This window comes from Brachionichthys hirsutus, chromosome 15 (assembly GCF_040956055.1).
Source record: "Brachionichthys hirsutus isolate HB-005 chromosome 15, CSIRO-AGI_Bhir_v1, whole genome shotgun sequence".
Taxonomy (NCBI): domain Eukaryota; kingdom Metazoa; phylum Chordata; class Actinopteri; order Lophiiformes; family Brachionichthyidae; genus Brachionichthys; species Brachionichthys hirsutus.
Genome location: NC_090911.1, coordinates 9,238,419 through 9,251,987, shown reverse-complemented (window position 1 = coordinate 9,251,987; position 13,569 = coordinate 9,238,419). Strand labels below are relative to the sequence as shown.

The window sequence follows — 13,569 nt, the reverse complement described above, 5'->3', positions numbered from 1 at the left end:
CCTTTCAAATCCATTTGAACTCGTAATTTTAAAAACATGATATCATATCCGAGCAGTTTTTGAAATACTGCTATTTATCTTTTTTTTCTGAAACAAGAAAGAAACATATAGGGTAAAAAAAGAAAAGCTTTATTGATGTTTTCCTTGTATAAGACAGCCATTACATTCTAACAGACTAAAGTAGTTTCCAAAATCCAAAGCCTTCTCACAGTTAGACAAAAAGGAGAATATGGTACTGATATATCAATCACACAGTAAATCGTTTTTTTATATCAAAATAATAAGATTTAATTATCCAATCACTCTTTTATTAAGGCACAAAGGGCATCATTGAGGTTCACGGCCCCATCTGACACAAAAGCACAGTTTACCCATGGATTGTTTTCAATAAAGTCACCTTCGGGATTGAATCACATCCAACAAACAGTCTCTCTATTCACCACAACAAACAAAACAATCATATCGGAATAAACAATGCATGAAAGCCTCTACGTCGCTAATAATGAAAGCAATATAAGAAAACATTCTGAGTAAACACTCAGTGAAATCATAGACGCACACGTCCAAATTGTTCCCCTCTCATTCTGAATATAATTCCTACCGTCTTCCTGTCTCTCAGCCTCCTTTTGCTGGCCTCCTGAGTTACGTAGGTTACTTCTGTACGTGAAGGGGTGTGTGTGGCCCTGGGGGTGTTTTCCTTTCATCCTCTGATACAGCTGACACTAAGCACATCTTTTGAACAAAACACCTAGATGTCAGTTCTTGTCAAAATTCACTGCTGGACAGTAAGAAGCACAGAAACTCACTCATTCCCAGCTTGTTATCCTAAAAGGAGAGTCTAAATATCATCTTGTGGCACTTCTCGTCGACGTTTGAAATGAGCGGACGGCTCGGCCTTTGGTGTTAGAACCGCTCATCCAAACTACTTCACATGTTTGTAGTTTGGTAAATCCAAGTTAGCTGCTACGAGCTGTAAAGTGAGGCTAACGGCAGCAGAGTAGAAATGGCTAAACGTTAAAAATGGAGTGTGGTGACTTTGGAGAGACAGATATATCTCACACTGGAACTGATATTATTTGAGGGGGCCTTATTTTTGGAAGGCTAACAATAGTGTGAACTTTATTTTAACTCTTTACAGTCCGATATCAGTCCGATATCAGTGCCATAGAGGCCCAAGTGGCCTTTTTTACCGTCTCTTTCTTTTGACACATGAAAGCAAAAAATATTTACTGATACAGTAAAAAAAATAAAAAAAATCTACATTTAAATAGATTCTGTCAAAGTGCACGATTGAGGCTCTCAGTTACAAAACAAACAAAACAAAAAAACTCCGAAAGGCAACAATGATAGAAATACATTTAAAACATATCAATGTTATATTCACAGCAATACCTCTATGGACATCTATAGTTAAAAGAAAAGTGACTTTTACCAACCGTGCGCCACATAATCTACAACTCTTATCATCCAGAACTCTAATGAGCTGTAGGACTGCTACACCTGACTGACTAGTAAACACACACACACACCTGGAGTTGTCTATGGAGTTACATCGTCTATCAGGTGAGAGACGCCGTCAGTTCTGTTGACAGACATGCAGTAGTGCAATGCTCGCACTAGAACTCTTTGATCAATCCTGTGTCAAAGTCACACACGCATATATGTGCAAGCCTACACACACAAAAAGAATCATGCACACCGCTTACTCAGAGCAGTCTTTGAATTTGATCTTCAAAGGCTTCTCACACATCTACAAAACTACCCACAAACCCAGCACAGCAAAAAACATTGATATGAGACAGACACGCTATGTATAGTACAAGAAATACTCAGGTATAAAAAAAAGAACAACTTGAAAAATAAACAAAAGGTCAGTAAATAATAATAATAATAATAATAATAATAATAATAAAGGAAAATAAAATAAAGCATAAAAAGGAAGCAGACAGGAAGTGGAACTTGTTGAAACAGGAAATAAAGGAAGAGTAATTGTGATCTAGTATTTATTTATTTTACCCCTCTCTAGGGGCAATGGGCTGGAGCAACTTGTACTTACACCTACATTTCCTGTGGATAAGCAGCTGACTGACAACCAGGAAAGAGAAGGAGTAAATATATATATATATTTTTTAAACAGAGGAAAGTACCTTTCCAGTATTCTACTATGTGGGTCTGCATGGGGTCCAGTGGGTGGAACTTCAGAACCAGTCAGAAATTAATTCAATCTACCGACAGCTCATTCACATTTCAGTTCATCCACTGAGGCACCGGTGAATTATTAAAATATAAAAAATGCGAGTGATTGCATTTGTGCATTGCGAGCTTGAATTCATATGTGTGTGCTTTGCTGTGTGTTCCATGCGCTTGTTTGTGGTCACTGCCTGTGGTACTTGTCATTGTAGCGGTGGATGGTGACGCAGCCGTGGTAGCAGATGGGTCGAGGCATGGCAGTCACCCCCGCGATGATGCCCGTGGAAGGGTCGTAACACAGGATGGTGTCTGTGGTTTCGCCGTTCTCCCCTCTGCCGCCGAGGATGAAGATCTTCCCGTTGCACACCGACATCCCACAGCTCTCCTGGAGGGAGGGAGGGATGGGAATGAACATTCGTAGCTTCGGACAGCAACAACTCCCCCATTTCATTGTTTCATAGGAGCATTTTGTCTGTTACCTGTTTGTTAGAGGTGTGAACCACGTGTATCCAGTAGTCTTGTGTTGGGTCATAGCAGAATATGGCCTCGGTGAGACCCCCACTCACATAGATCAGGTTGTTGAGGGACACGGCGGTGATGCAACGCTTAGCAATGGGGATGTTTGCCCGTAGCAACCAGCAGTCTGTCTCTGGATCATAGCATTGAACCTGTGGCATAAAGCGACAGTTAGATAATATGTGCCACAGGGAGGAAACATACATATTAATAGAAAATGCTGAAATAAAACTTTTATTGATTGGTGACTTACACTTGACTTTATGAGAATCTAATCGATCTCTCACCCACTCATTTTTTGAAATAACATCCTTCCAAACAGTGTTATCTCTGACTACAGTGAACATGAACAGCACAAGTTTTGACTTTAACACACAAGGAGCTTTCGGATCAATGTGAACGACCCTGATAGCAGACTCCTCGAGGGAAGTGGAGTCAGCATGATCTCTGCTCTCTGGGTCACGTAAAGGTCCGGTTAGCGAAACACAGATTGTTGTGTTAACTTCTTATCTCTCTGACTCTCGACGTGTGGATGAATGTTTTCTAGCCTGACAGAAACACACAGACCAACTATCCGATGGAGGAATATAAAAAGAATGTGACATTACTGGCTTTGTGTTTCCTGCATCAGTGCAACGTCTATCGACAACATGTCAGAGAACACCCACTAAAGCTGCTCAGGTGCCATCTCTAATGTAGTGGAAGCATGTGAACAAAACATCTGTTTCTCACCTTGTCCGAACAGGTGTCGTCGTCGGGTCCTCCTCCAATGACAAAGAGCTTTCCGGCACAGCAGGCCACGGCTGGAGAACTGATCGCCTCCTTCAGGGGAGCCACGTCCGTCCAGCGGTTGGAGAAGGAGTCGTAACACTCCACGCTGCTCAGGCGGCTCTGCCCATCGTAGCCGCCGACAGCGTAGACCTGAGGGCGGATGCAAACAAGGGCGCCTCTGTCAGAGAACAAGTCTATCGGGGTTAGGAGAAAGATGACGTAATCTGCACAAACACAAGTAGCCCCGACAGCTACAATGCATTCGTTAACCTTAAACTCTTTATGAATAGAGATTATTATAATGATCAAAACACACCTTTAGCATTGCAAACTAAATTATTGTGTTGAGGTAAAACATGAACACCTTGTGGGTCCATAAACTACCTTCCAAGAATGAACATGAGCACCAACATCAGAACATAATTAGGAATACAGGACAGAAAACAAACAGCTGGAGGAGATTTATGCTAAAGTTCTCTAAGGAGGTCAGATGACGAGAATAAATATTGAACCGTAGAGCTCTGCAGTCTTATCTAACAGAAAACCTTTGGGCGATTCCGGTCACTGCTCAAATTCTGAAGAATGAACAGAGACAAAGAGAAAGAGAGATGCAGGAAAAAGGGGGGAGAGTTTGATGGGGGGGGGGGGGGATGCAAATAGAGCAGGTGGATATTTGCATTCAACGATGGAGATAATTGACAGAAAAACAAAACCTTTGTTTGTTTTTTTTGACTGCCTTGATGGTTATAAGGCAGTCATTGTGTGTTTTTAGTGATCCGAGTCAACCCACAAAGACAGCAGAACACAACCGTCACATTATGTAACAAAGATAAAAAAAAATCAAGGTGAAATCATTTATTTTTGGCAGCAAAATCGAAGCTAATTTTGGGGTAGAAGTAGGAGTCTCTCTCTCTCTCTCCACTCACTTGATGAATATCTCCTCATGGTACGGACACACTGTGGAAGTGGACGGTTTATTAATAGTCACATTCCCCGTGCCCTTGATCATGGTGGCACGTACGCTGTACCAACCTGAAGTATGTTGCTATCCCATTAAATGCTCAGTCAAACATGATTCACGACTCCCTGCGGGGACACTCCCCAACCACCGAACAAGCACATTCACAGTTTATTTTACGAGCGTGCCCAAAACCTACAAACAGCTCAATGATTAATTGTTCCTTTGTATGCAGGAGTGAGAAGCAGTGACGCACTGGGAAGCAAAGACGGCCTGAAGTGCCTCAGTGGAAAACAACAGGAGAACAGAGGGGAGAGAGAGAGAGAGAGAGAGATTATGTTAGATAAAAACATCCAACCAACTGCAGCGTAACGGAGAGGAAAACAACTGGTGACCTAATTATGCTTATACACTCTGGAAAAGGGGTTGATCCAACTGGACACCACAGAATGCAGGACACTTGTGCTTCTATCCATGTTCGTCTAATTCATTTAATCACCAACAAACGGATCACCAGCACAGCGATAAGGATTCAGCTTTCTGTAGCGGGTAGCCCATCATGAAGGTCTACAGGTGACAGATATACAAGAAAACAGAGAAAACAAGTTGAACAAGCAAATCCTGAAGAACAGGAAGCAGCGTAATGTCCAGGGCCAAGCGGCATCTCTCCTGGTGTCCCAATCCAGGTTTTGCGTACCATCTCTAGTCAGTCAGATTGAACTACTGGACGATGGAACTGACCCACTCCTCTCCAGCAGAATCAAAAAAAAATTCACAACCAGTCTGCACATGTTTTTCTCGATTCAAATGAAAAAGCCCGATGACGTTCTTCTGTGAATATTCTCTCCAAGGGCCAAAAGCTGAGGTAGTGTAATGTGATTTAAAAATGTTTACTCACTCGTCCTCTGATGAGGACCAGCTTCAAGTTTGGGTTTCACAATAAGAATGTGACTAGAAGGACTACAGTAACAACTAAATATATACGTGATCTATGTTAAAACTATAAAGACGGTATATGTGCAAAACAAGGAATATTTGATTCAAGGGAATATGCACAGAGCTTGAAGCAAAGAAGTCAGCTTGCACAAGCGAACACTGTATCCTTCTACACATCTGCTGGCTCATAACAGTCAACTTTCCCATTTGGAGCGTCAGTGTTTCATGTCAAAGTGGGAAATTCCTCATGAGAAGAAAAGAAAGGCAATCCTTAAAAGATACTTTGTGCTTTTTCAATAATACTTCAGTGTAATAAGAAGAAAGCAACTGCGGATGAAGCCAAACAGCTGCCAAGAGTCTGTAAACTAATCATTAAGATGAAAGAGAAAATAAACAGGTGCTTTAATAGATTCATGAAGCGGACGAAGTCCTGTGATTTAACTCCTTCAAGGAATGTGTTTTTCCATGAAAAGCTCAAATGCACGACAGTAATTGCTATAAACATAAACAGTCTTGTACTGTACAGTAAAGCGTGTGCTACGTTACGCCTATGTATGTGTTTACAGGCTCCTCAGTGGGTCCAACAGCCGTGTAAGTTTACTGCAATTATGCAGAGACAGGCGAAACGTGAAATGTGATATGGGCTCAAGCTCATTCTTAACTTGGAAGTGTGAGATCCTGGCATATATCCATCCTTTTCCCAATGGCCTAAAAATAGGAACTCCATTAAGCCTCCTAGTTGAGGCTGCAAATAGTAAGAGCTCCAGAGGGGAAGCTATTTTAATGGGAGTAAAAGAGAAGGCCGGTAAATGTAAAGCAATGCTGTTTAGTTTTGTAAAGGTGCTATCAATTGATCTGATACATAACTATAAATGAGTTCATTGATCATCACACGCTGAAGCAGAAGCATCCCGTGGCGTCCCCTCTTACCTTGCCCAGCAGGACGCCCATCTTGTGCCTCCAGCGGCCTTTGTTTAGAGAGGCCACTCGGATCCACAGGTTGAGCTGGGAGTTGTACATCCACACGTCCCTGCTGTTGATACGGCCACCTAAAAATAACATGAGACAAACGGGTCACATACAGCTGCAACGTCAACATGGCGGTTTGAGTTCAGTTCGATGACAAGAGGCAAAGTAAAGTAAAGTAAGCAAAGACCGACAATCCAGATTCTCAGTTTTATTTTAGTATTATGAATGGTGTCATTTTAATTAACCACCCATTAAAACAATCCCTTGCAGCTAATTCAATATGACACCTCATCTGTTGTCTCTACACAAACACGCACGGAAGGAAGTGCTGAAGGAGAATAACACTCACCCAGGCTACAGTGTGAGCCAGAAACATTTTTAAACGAGTCCGAACACGTGCCCTACTTCTCTTGGTAACAATCACCCCCCCCCCCCCCAAACAACACCACACAAACACCTGTCTGGAGTCTCCACAGGAAAAAGCACAATCTTTTCAAAATAAAATGCGGAGGAAAAACGAAGACACAATGCATGCTCACCAAGCACACAAGAAACCGGTTTAATTTAAAGAGAACAAATGTAAGGCATCCTAAAGAAATGACATTAATTTTGCAACAACTCTACTATACTATTATTTCGACTTTACAGCAATTCACCACTCGTTTTCAATCAACAATATCATGGCTCACGAGTATCATGGAAACCAGAAAGACTCAAGCACATAAACAGAGAGGTCAGCGACAATCTGTGTTATTTCACACCACGACTTCAATTAATCACATCTTGTTGGTGGTTTCAGTTAATGCAACACAGATTGCGAAAATTAAATCACAGTTTTATAATTAACAACAGGGATGCATAAGTAACACTTTCCATAAGCTAAATCAAAAACCAAAAAGATCCCATCTCTTTTGTTGTGGTTAAGTCTGCAGTTTTGTTTTGTTTGCACAGAACATGAATGTGGGCAGTTTTGTTTTTTATTGCTATTAGAAAGACCAGACAGGTGCATGGGTATCAATATAGTATGTGATTGTATCAACAACAACAAAAAGAGTCATCCCCTTGAAAGGTAATCAAATGAAATGCATCGCTGGCATTATAGAGCCACCTCTTCCCATTTCTGTTGGTAGTCATTTAGGTTCGGCCTTTTTAAATGACATCGTGTCACACAGACAAAAGAAGACCGGGGAGGAAGTTGGTCACAGCAAGTTATTGCGTGATGATATGCTGCACCGTGGAAGAGACAAGACAGTCTACTGGCCTTAAGGATTCTGTCTTTAATTATTACTATAAAGGAAATATGTCGGAGGAGCTTCTCTTTCAAACAAAGGTGGATAGAAGAACTACTGGTTTCTGAACGGGATCTCAAATAAAAATGGCAGCTGGTCGCATCCCACCAGCTCAGATGGGGACACTCATTCCATGTTGTCGTGTACAGCCATACATAATATAACTTGTCGGATCCAGTCGTGACAGAACTCATGATGACTGTAATCTGAAACATTCTTGAACTCAAAACAGTCCAGCGTTTAACCAGCATGGTGGCTTTGGATCTGAGGACAATTTCAACACTCAACGGGTGTGGGAAAGGTTTTGTATATTCAGTTGAGCAATGTCCTGCTTAAACCCGCAGCTATCTGCAGCTGTGCTAAAGACCGGAGTCCTCCTCTGTGTTTGAAGAAGATCCTACTTTGAGGAGAGGAACAGGCGGAATAGAGGAATGTATTCAAGACGAAAATAAACACGAGTAGAAGAGATTAAAACCGTCACGGCATATGGAGCAACAAAGAAATAAAATGAGGCATTGGGGATTGTGATACGCTATAAAGTGAGCCAGTAGTGTTTATGCATGTGCACGAATCGGGAGAGGGGGGGGGGGGGGGGGTGACACCACGTGAGGCCGGACTGATAGCAAGCACGTGAGGACTCGGTAGGTTCATGCCAGCTTTGCTGAAGGGAGAACATTTTTCCTGTAGTTTTTTGTAACGTCCCATTCAGCAGCTCATATAAAGCATGTCTGAGCTTGAGCAGACATCACATCTTAACCTTGCTTAACCTTGATGTTGCCAGTTCAAATGTTTGGCCTTAGGCACCAAGTTCAACCAAAAACTCAGTTACAGTAAATCATTTGATAGCAAGTTTTTTGTTTCTTCAGAGGCCCACCCTAATTTCCCAGGAGGCAATGACAACTGTGATTTCGTTCCACTTCAAACACGTTTATCCTAGAGTCCTAGATGTTTGTTGCATAAGGGAGATCCTAGAAAACTGCTGAACCATCGCAAAAAAAAAAGCCAGTGACCCAGATTATTGGCCACAGGAAATGAGAGGCACTGAGCTCACCAGTGAAGGCTGTTGCAGCACTGAGCTTAGGCCTTAGAGAGTGCATCCAGATGTTGCTCATATTTTCCTTCGGCTCAAACACAGGCTATGGCTGTACAAAACACCACAAAGCAAACAGCCACTGCAGGGTTTCCTGCCACTCCAGGGTGGGGGATTACATGCCAAGATATGCATAGGCAGAACATGACCGTGCCTCAGGTTGTTGTTTTTGGCAGGGGGGGGGGTTACAACACAAGCATTGAAATCAACTTACCCGACACCAGAATGTCATTGCGAAGGGCGCAGATGGCAAATTCTGACTTGGTGAACTCTGGCAATTTGGCCAATGATTTCCACTCCCCTGTGACTGGATCATAGCATTCAGTGTAGGGCAGGTTGTAGCCCCCAATTCTCTCGCAACCCCCAACCACCACGATCACCTCAGTGTAACCGGTGGACCTGTGAAGGACAACATGAGCAAGATGTAAGGCAGAGGGAGCGACGAGGTTATTTTAGAGATCGGGTGGAAAGAACAACAGCAACAGAAGAGAAGCAACGTGCTATAATTACAGTTGGCTGTGTAATTAAAATACTGTCCGTGTGTAGTCCGAGACAGAACCTATGAAGCCGTGTTGGAATTCACGTCAACACTAGGAAGGGTTTACTTATCTTCGAGGCAAAGTGCAGATTACAGTGAAGGTATCAGTCTAGGGTGCAGCAATAACAAACTCCAGGACAGACTCGGCGGCTGAAAAACGCTTCCTACGTCCTCTAAAGCTAATTTATGACAGCTTTGGATCATAGTTATGTAAAAATAATCTCACCAGAGAAACACCACTAGAGGTTTTTCTGTGAAAAGCTCTCAGCACATTCTGATCCTACTGTCAGTTCAAATGTGGGACAAGAAGCACGTTTCTTTCCACTTGTCCCACATTTCTTGGTCTGTTTACTCGGCATTTGATAGAGTGGAAGTTGAACGCTGGTCAGAAAACGTGGTTTTGCAGCCTATTATATATTCAAGAAACAGTCTGGCCCAGGAGGACTTTGGCTCTGTGTGTGTAGGTGTGTAAACTTTTATTCTAAGGATTTTCCAATACAAAGGAGGGCCTGCTGACAGCTGTAGAGCCACAAAGGGGAGAGCCAGGCATCTGTTGCAAGCAGGAGTCGATTCAGCCCGCAAGGCAAACGAAGCCAACAAATACTGGGGACTAAACGCCTGATTGGATAAATGAGTCCAACGCATCTGCCTGGATACTGGCACAACGCAACGCGCAATACACGTCACACAGCCTGAATAACTGACAGTTTGATTGCTGCCATTTTAACCCTCGCAGACATATCTCGAACACGAAAGCAGGTGCAGCTTTGTTTGTCGTACAGCAGGCTGCCATCTGGTCCATTTCGTGTCTCAGCTCTCCTTCAATGATTACTGCTTCTTGCATCAACTCTGTGTCTGTGTGTGGGCATGAGCTGGTACCGAGAGTTGCAACACAGTTCTCAGTCAAAGACATACTTGTCTGTTCAGTATAACAACACTCCCTGTCTCTGTCTTGCTCACACCTTGACACACAGACAAAAACAATGTTCTGGGCTGTAACCACTGGCTATTCAATGTTGGTTAAGTGATCAGATACCTGCTTTAAAAAGTATTCTTTTTTTTTTAATGTTATCTCAACCTGACCTCACTTATTGCCAAACATCTTTTAATCCAACAAGGCAACCCGGCTAGGTTAAACTAACCCTTCTCGTTTTCCTGCCATTTTGTAGTTAACATCCAGGTTTCGCAAAGTGTTATCTTATTCTTAACAAGGAAGTCAATATTGTTCCTACCTGCGTGGACGAGTGCTGGGTGACATCATTTCATTTCCTAGCACGTGGTAGCGTCTGGCCTCATGGAGAAGCTGATAACACTCTGGAGCATTCTGGATGAGCTGGTCCCCCTCCACTGTCTGGACAAAGTAGTTGGGATGCAGAAGGGGCAGGCGAACGTGGTAAAGCAGGGCCTTCAGCAAAGGCCTCCTGTGCTCCACATTGTTGTACACCCATCGCATCACCGCCTCAAACACCAACTCTTCCCTACCGATGGACAGCTCGTCACTTCCGATGTACTCCTCCAGCTCTTCCCTGTGCAGATCGAGGAACTCCTCGTGCTGCGCTACCTCGGAGAAGTTGGCCAAGGCGTAGTTGCGGCAGCGGCTGGCGAGCTGCTTAAGGGAATGGGCATCCGCAAAGCGCTGGATGCCCAGGCAATTGCACGGGTCCAGTTGATCCTCAAGGAATTTCGCGCAAGCGTCACGCAGTGTGCCAATCTGGAATAGGCTGGAGGTTTCAAAGAGGAACTGGACATTCTCCGTGGTGATCTTGGCGCGGCCGGTGTAAACGTAGGTGAGGAAGGAGTGCATCGCCTCAGCTTGGATTCCGTTGATCTCGACCAGCATCTCGCGACTCTCGCGGTGATCGTTGCAGAACATGGCTCTGAAGTAGGACGAGCAGGCGGAGAGCACAGCGCGATGGCAGGGGAACTCGCAACCCTGCACACTGATCACAACGTCAGTGAAGAGGCGGGAGTCACGGAACTCGTTGAAGACCTGCAGGATGCCCTCTGAGTGCGACGCGCCGGAAGAGAAATCCAAGAACTCGTGGCTGACTAAAGTTTTGGAGTCAACCTCAAACACCTTCGGATAAAAAAAAAAACATATACATAACAAAATGTGACTTTGATCAGGTGAGACAAAAGCTACTAAACAAATAACACAATCTCTGTTTGATTGGCGGCACCTTGCGTTTGACAGCAGGTGAGCCTCTGATCCCAGAATCCTCTCTGTTCATTCTTCTGCCCAGAATCAACACCATGGCTGCCAGGTTTACTCTGAGGATGGAGAGCATGAGACAAGATACTGTTAAAGTTTCCTATACGCCATCATCATACATCCCATCAGATGTGGAAGTGGGAAGCCAAGAAAAGTTCATGAAATCACAAAGAGCAACCAAATTGGTTTAATCAAGTACAAACCAAACTTACAAGAGCAAAAAAAAAAAAAAACATTTAGAGAGTAAAACTGTGGATATGTTCTAAAGCTTATGGGGTGGTGCTAATATATCTTATATTACAGTATAAGACAAATAGTATTGAGAAATGAAATCTGTACTCTGGGTGATCCCGCTGTTACAGTTGTGCCCTGCAGCGCAATGAAAAGCGTTTAGAGACAAAGAGACAGGCGGGAGAGACGTTGAGCAACAGCTGGATCCAAGATACACAGCAGCCATGTTTGTTTTGAAATGAGTGTGTGTGTGTGTGTGTGGGGGGGGGGGGGTCCCAGCAGACTTCATTAGCATCACCAAGTATAAAGAGAGTGCTGCTGGTAATCTGGACATATTTTATATTTTTATTTTAGTCAAACCTGCAACATATTTATTGCAGGTAAATTGTCCAGTAAATGCACCATATCCTTATTCACGAGAATAAAGACAAGCGTTGGGCAACCATTACCCAAGTTCTTCAAGATCAATGGTTCCACTCCATTATCTGCGTTCATGCTCTGTCAAAGTATACAGAGGTGGCCAGATGTTGCTCATACAGTATGAGGTCACTTATTTTTAATCTTCCTCGCATGCTAAACCTGTTCACGTGCGCGTCTTTTCGTCACAGACTAGAGAGCAGGTTTGTCCAGATGATGTCTGACGCACTATTGACTGACTTAATGACGAATGTCGGCCAATGAGTAACAAGTCAATATGAGCCAGTAAATGTCATCGTTCATACTGTACTTATTTACATACTTTTACATTGTACCCAACAATCTACTGCGAAAAAAATTAAATCATAATTAATAGAGCAGCTTGACAAAACGATTCCTTCATGAGTTGTGTATTTATACAAAACAAGTATACTTGTGTTTTTACGACGAATTCAAAACAGGAAAAGAAACATCCTAATTAACAACTCGAGATTATAAATAATTGTAATTTTCGTAGCTAGATAAATGTTGTTTACCTTAAGAAGAGGTTTCCGGATGAAGCTCGCTCTTTGGTGTAAGCAAAGAAAAGTCAAAACAAAAAACAAAAGAAGAAGAAAAAATGTATTTGTATCGTGGAAAAAAAAGATTACAAGTAGTCTGTTTTCAGACAGATATAAATCTATCGAATTGTTACGGGAAAGAACACGAACTACTCCATCGGGGCATCTTGACTTTCAGGTGATGACAAAAACAAAGGGCTCTCTAACAGTAAACACGGAATCCATTTATAACTACGTCAGGAGGAAAATAAATCCAGCCCAGAGCACCCACGCTGGTGGCGCCCCTAATGCATGATGGGTAACTGAGTTCAATCGAGCCGTTCGTCTACGAGCTTCCTCGATAACAAACTACATTTCCCGTGAGCCCATAGATCTCCACGTGGCTGTTCTTTGTTTGCAAACAAACCAAACTTTGCTTGAGAAAAACTTTCATAACAATACGAGATGGCGATTGGGCAACAGAAGCTCCAAAAAACAGCAGTTTTACGGCGTTACTTCATGAACTTGTTAGTTGTCAAGACGGTACTCAAAAGAAAAGTACACACTACAAATATAAATATATGAAAACACCGTCAAATAGTATGCGCCGTGTTTTGTTTTGTTTTTTTCAGTTGAGGGTGAAGGAGGAGCGGAGCTGGAACAACGGATGTCACAACTTCCTCTCTTCCAGTGCAAAACATTTCCAAGAGCTCCGACCGAGCTACCTGGAAAAAAAACAACAACCCCGTTATCAAATTCAATGATCGGCGTGTCGCACTGAAGACAAGGTCACGAGCAGGTAGGTGTGTTACACGAGGAACTTTGTTTTCACCTCCAGGTACTGTTATGCCGATTCATCAGAAATTAAAAACACAAAAAGGTACATAGGCCCCAGCGCGTCCAACAAGCCCAA

General features: G+C 43.0%; 1 protein-coding gene across 1 annotated transcript; it reads right to left on the bottom strand.

Annotated features, from left to right (window-relative positions):
- Positions 1-108: 108 nt before the first annotated feature.
- Positions 109-12,850, bottom strand: klhl24a (kelch-like family member 24a). Its single transcript, XM_068748435.1, has 8 exons — positions 12,654-12,850; positions 11,438-11,528; positions 10,490-11,334; positions 8,934-9,118; positions 6,302-6,420; positions 3,439-3,627; positions 2,670-2,858; positions 109-2,575 (listed from the first exon to the last, which is right to left on the bottom strand). The coding sequence occupies exons 2-8, from the start codon at positions 11,510-11,512 to the stop codon at positions 2,375-2,377; spliced, it is 1,803 nt and encodes a 600-aa protein (XP_068604536.1). The 5' UTR covers positions 11,513-11,528; positions 12,654-12,850; the 3' UTR covers positions 109-2,374.
- Between the last annotated feature and the right edge of the window lie 719 nt (positions 12,851-13,569).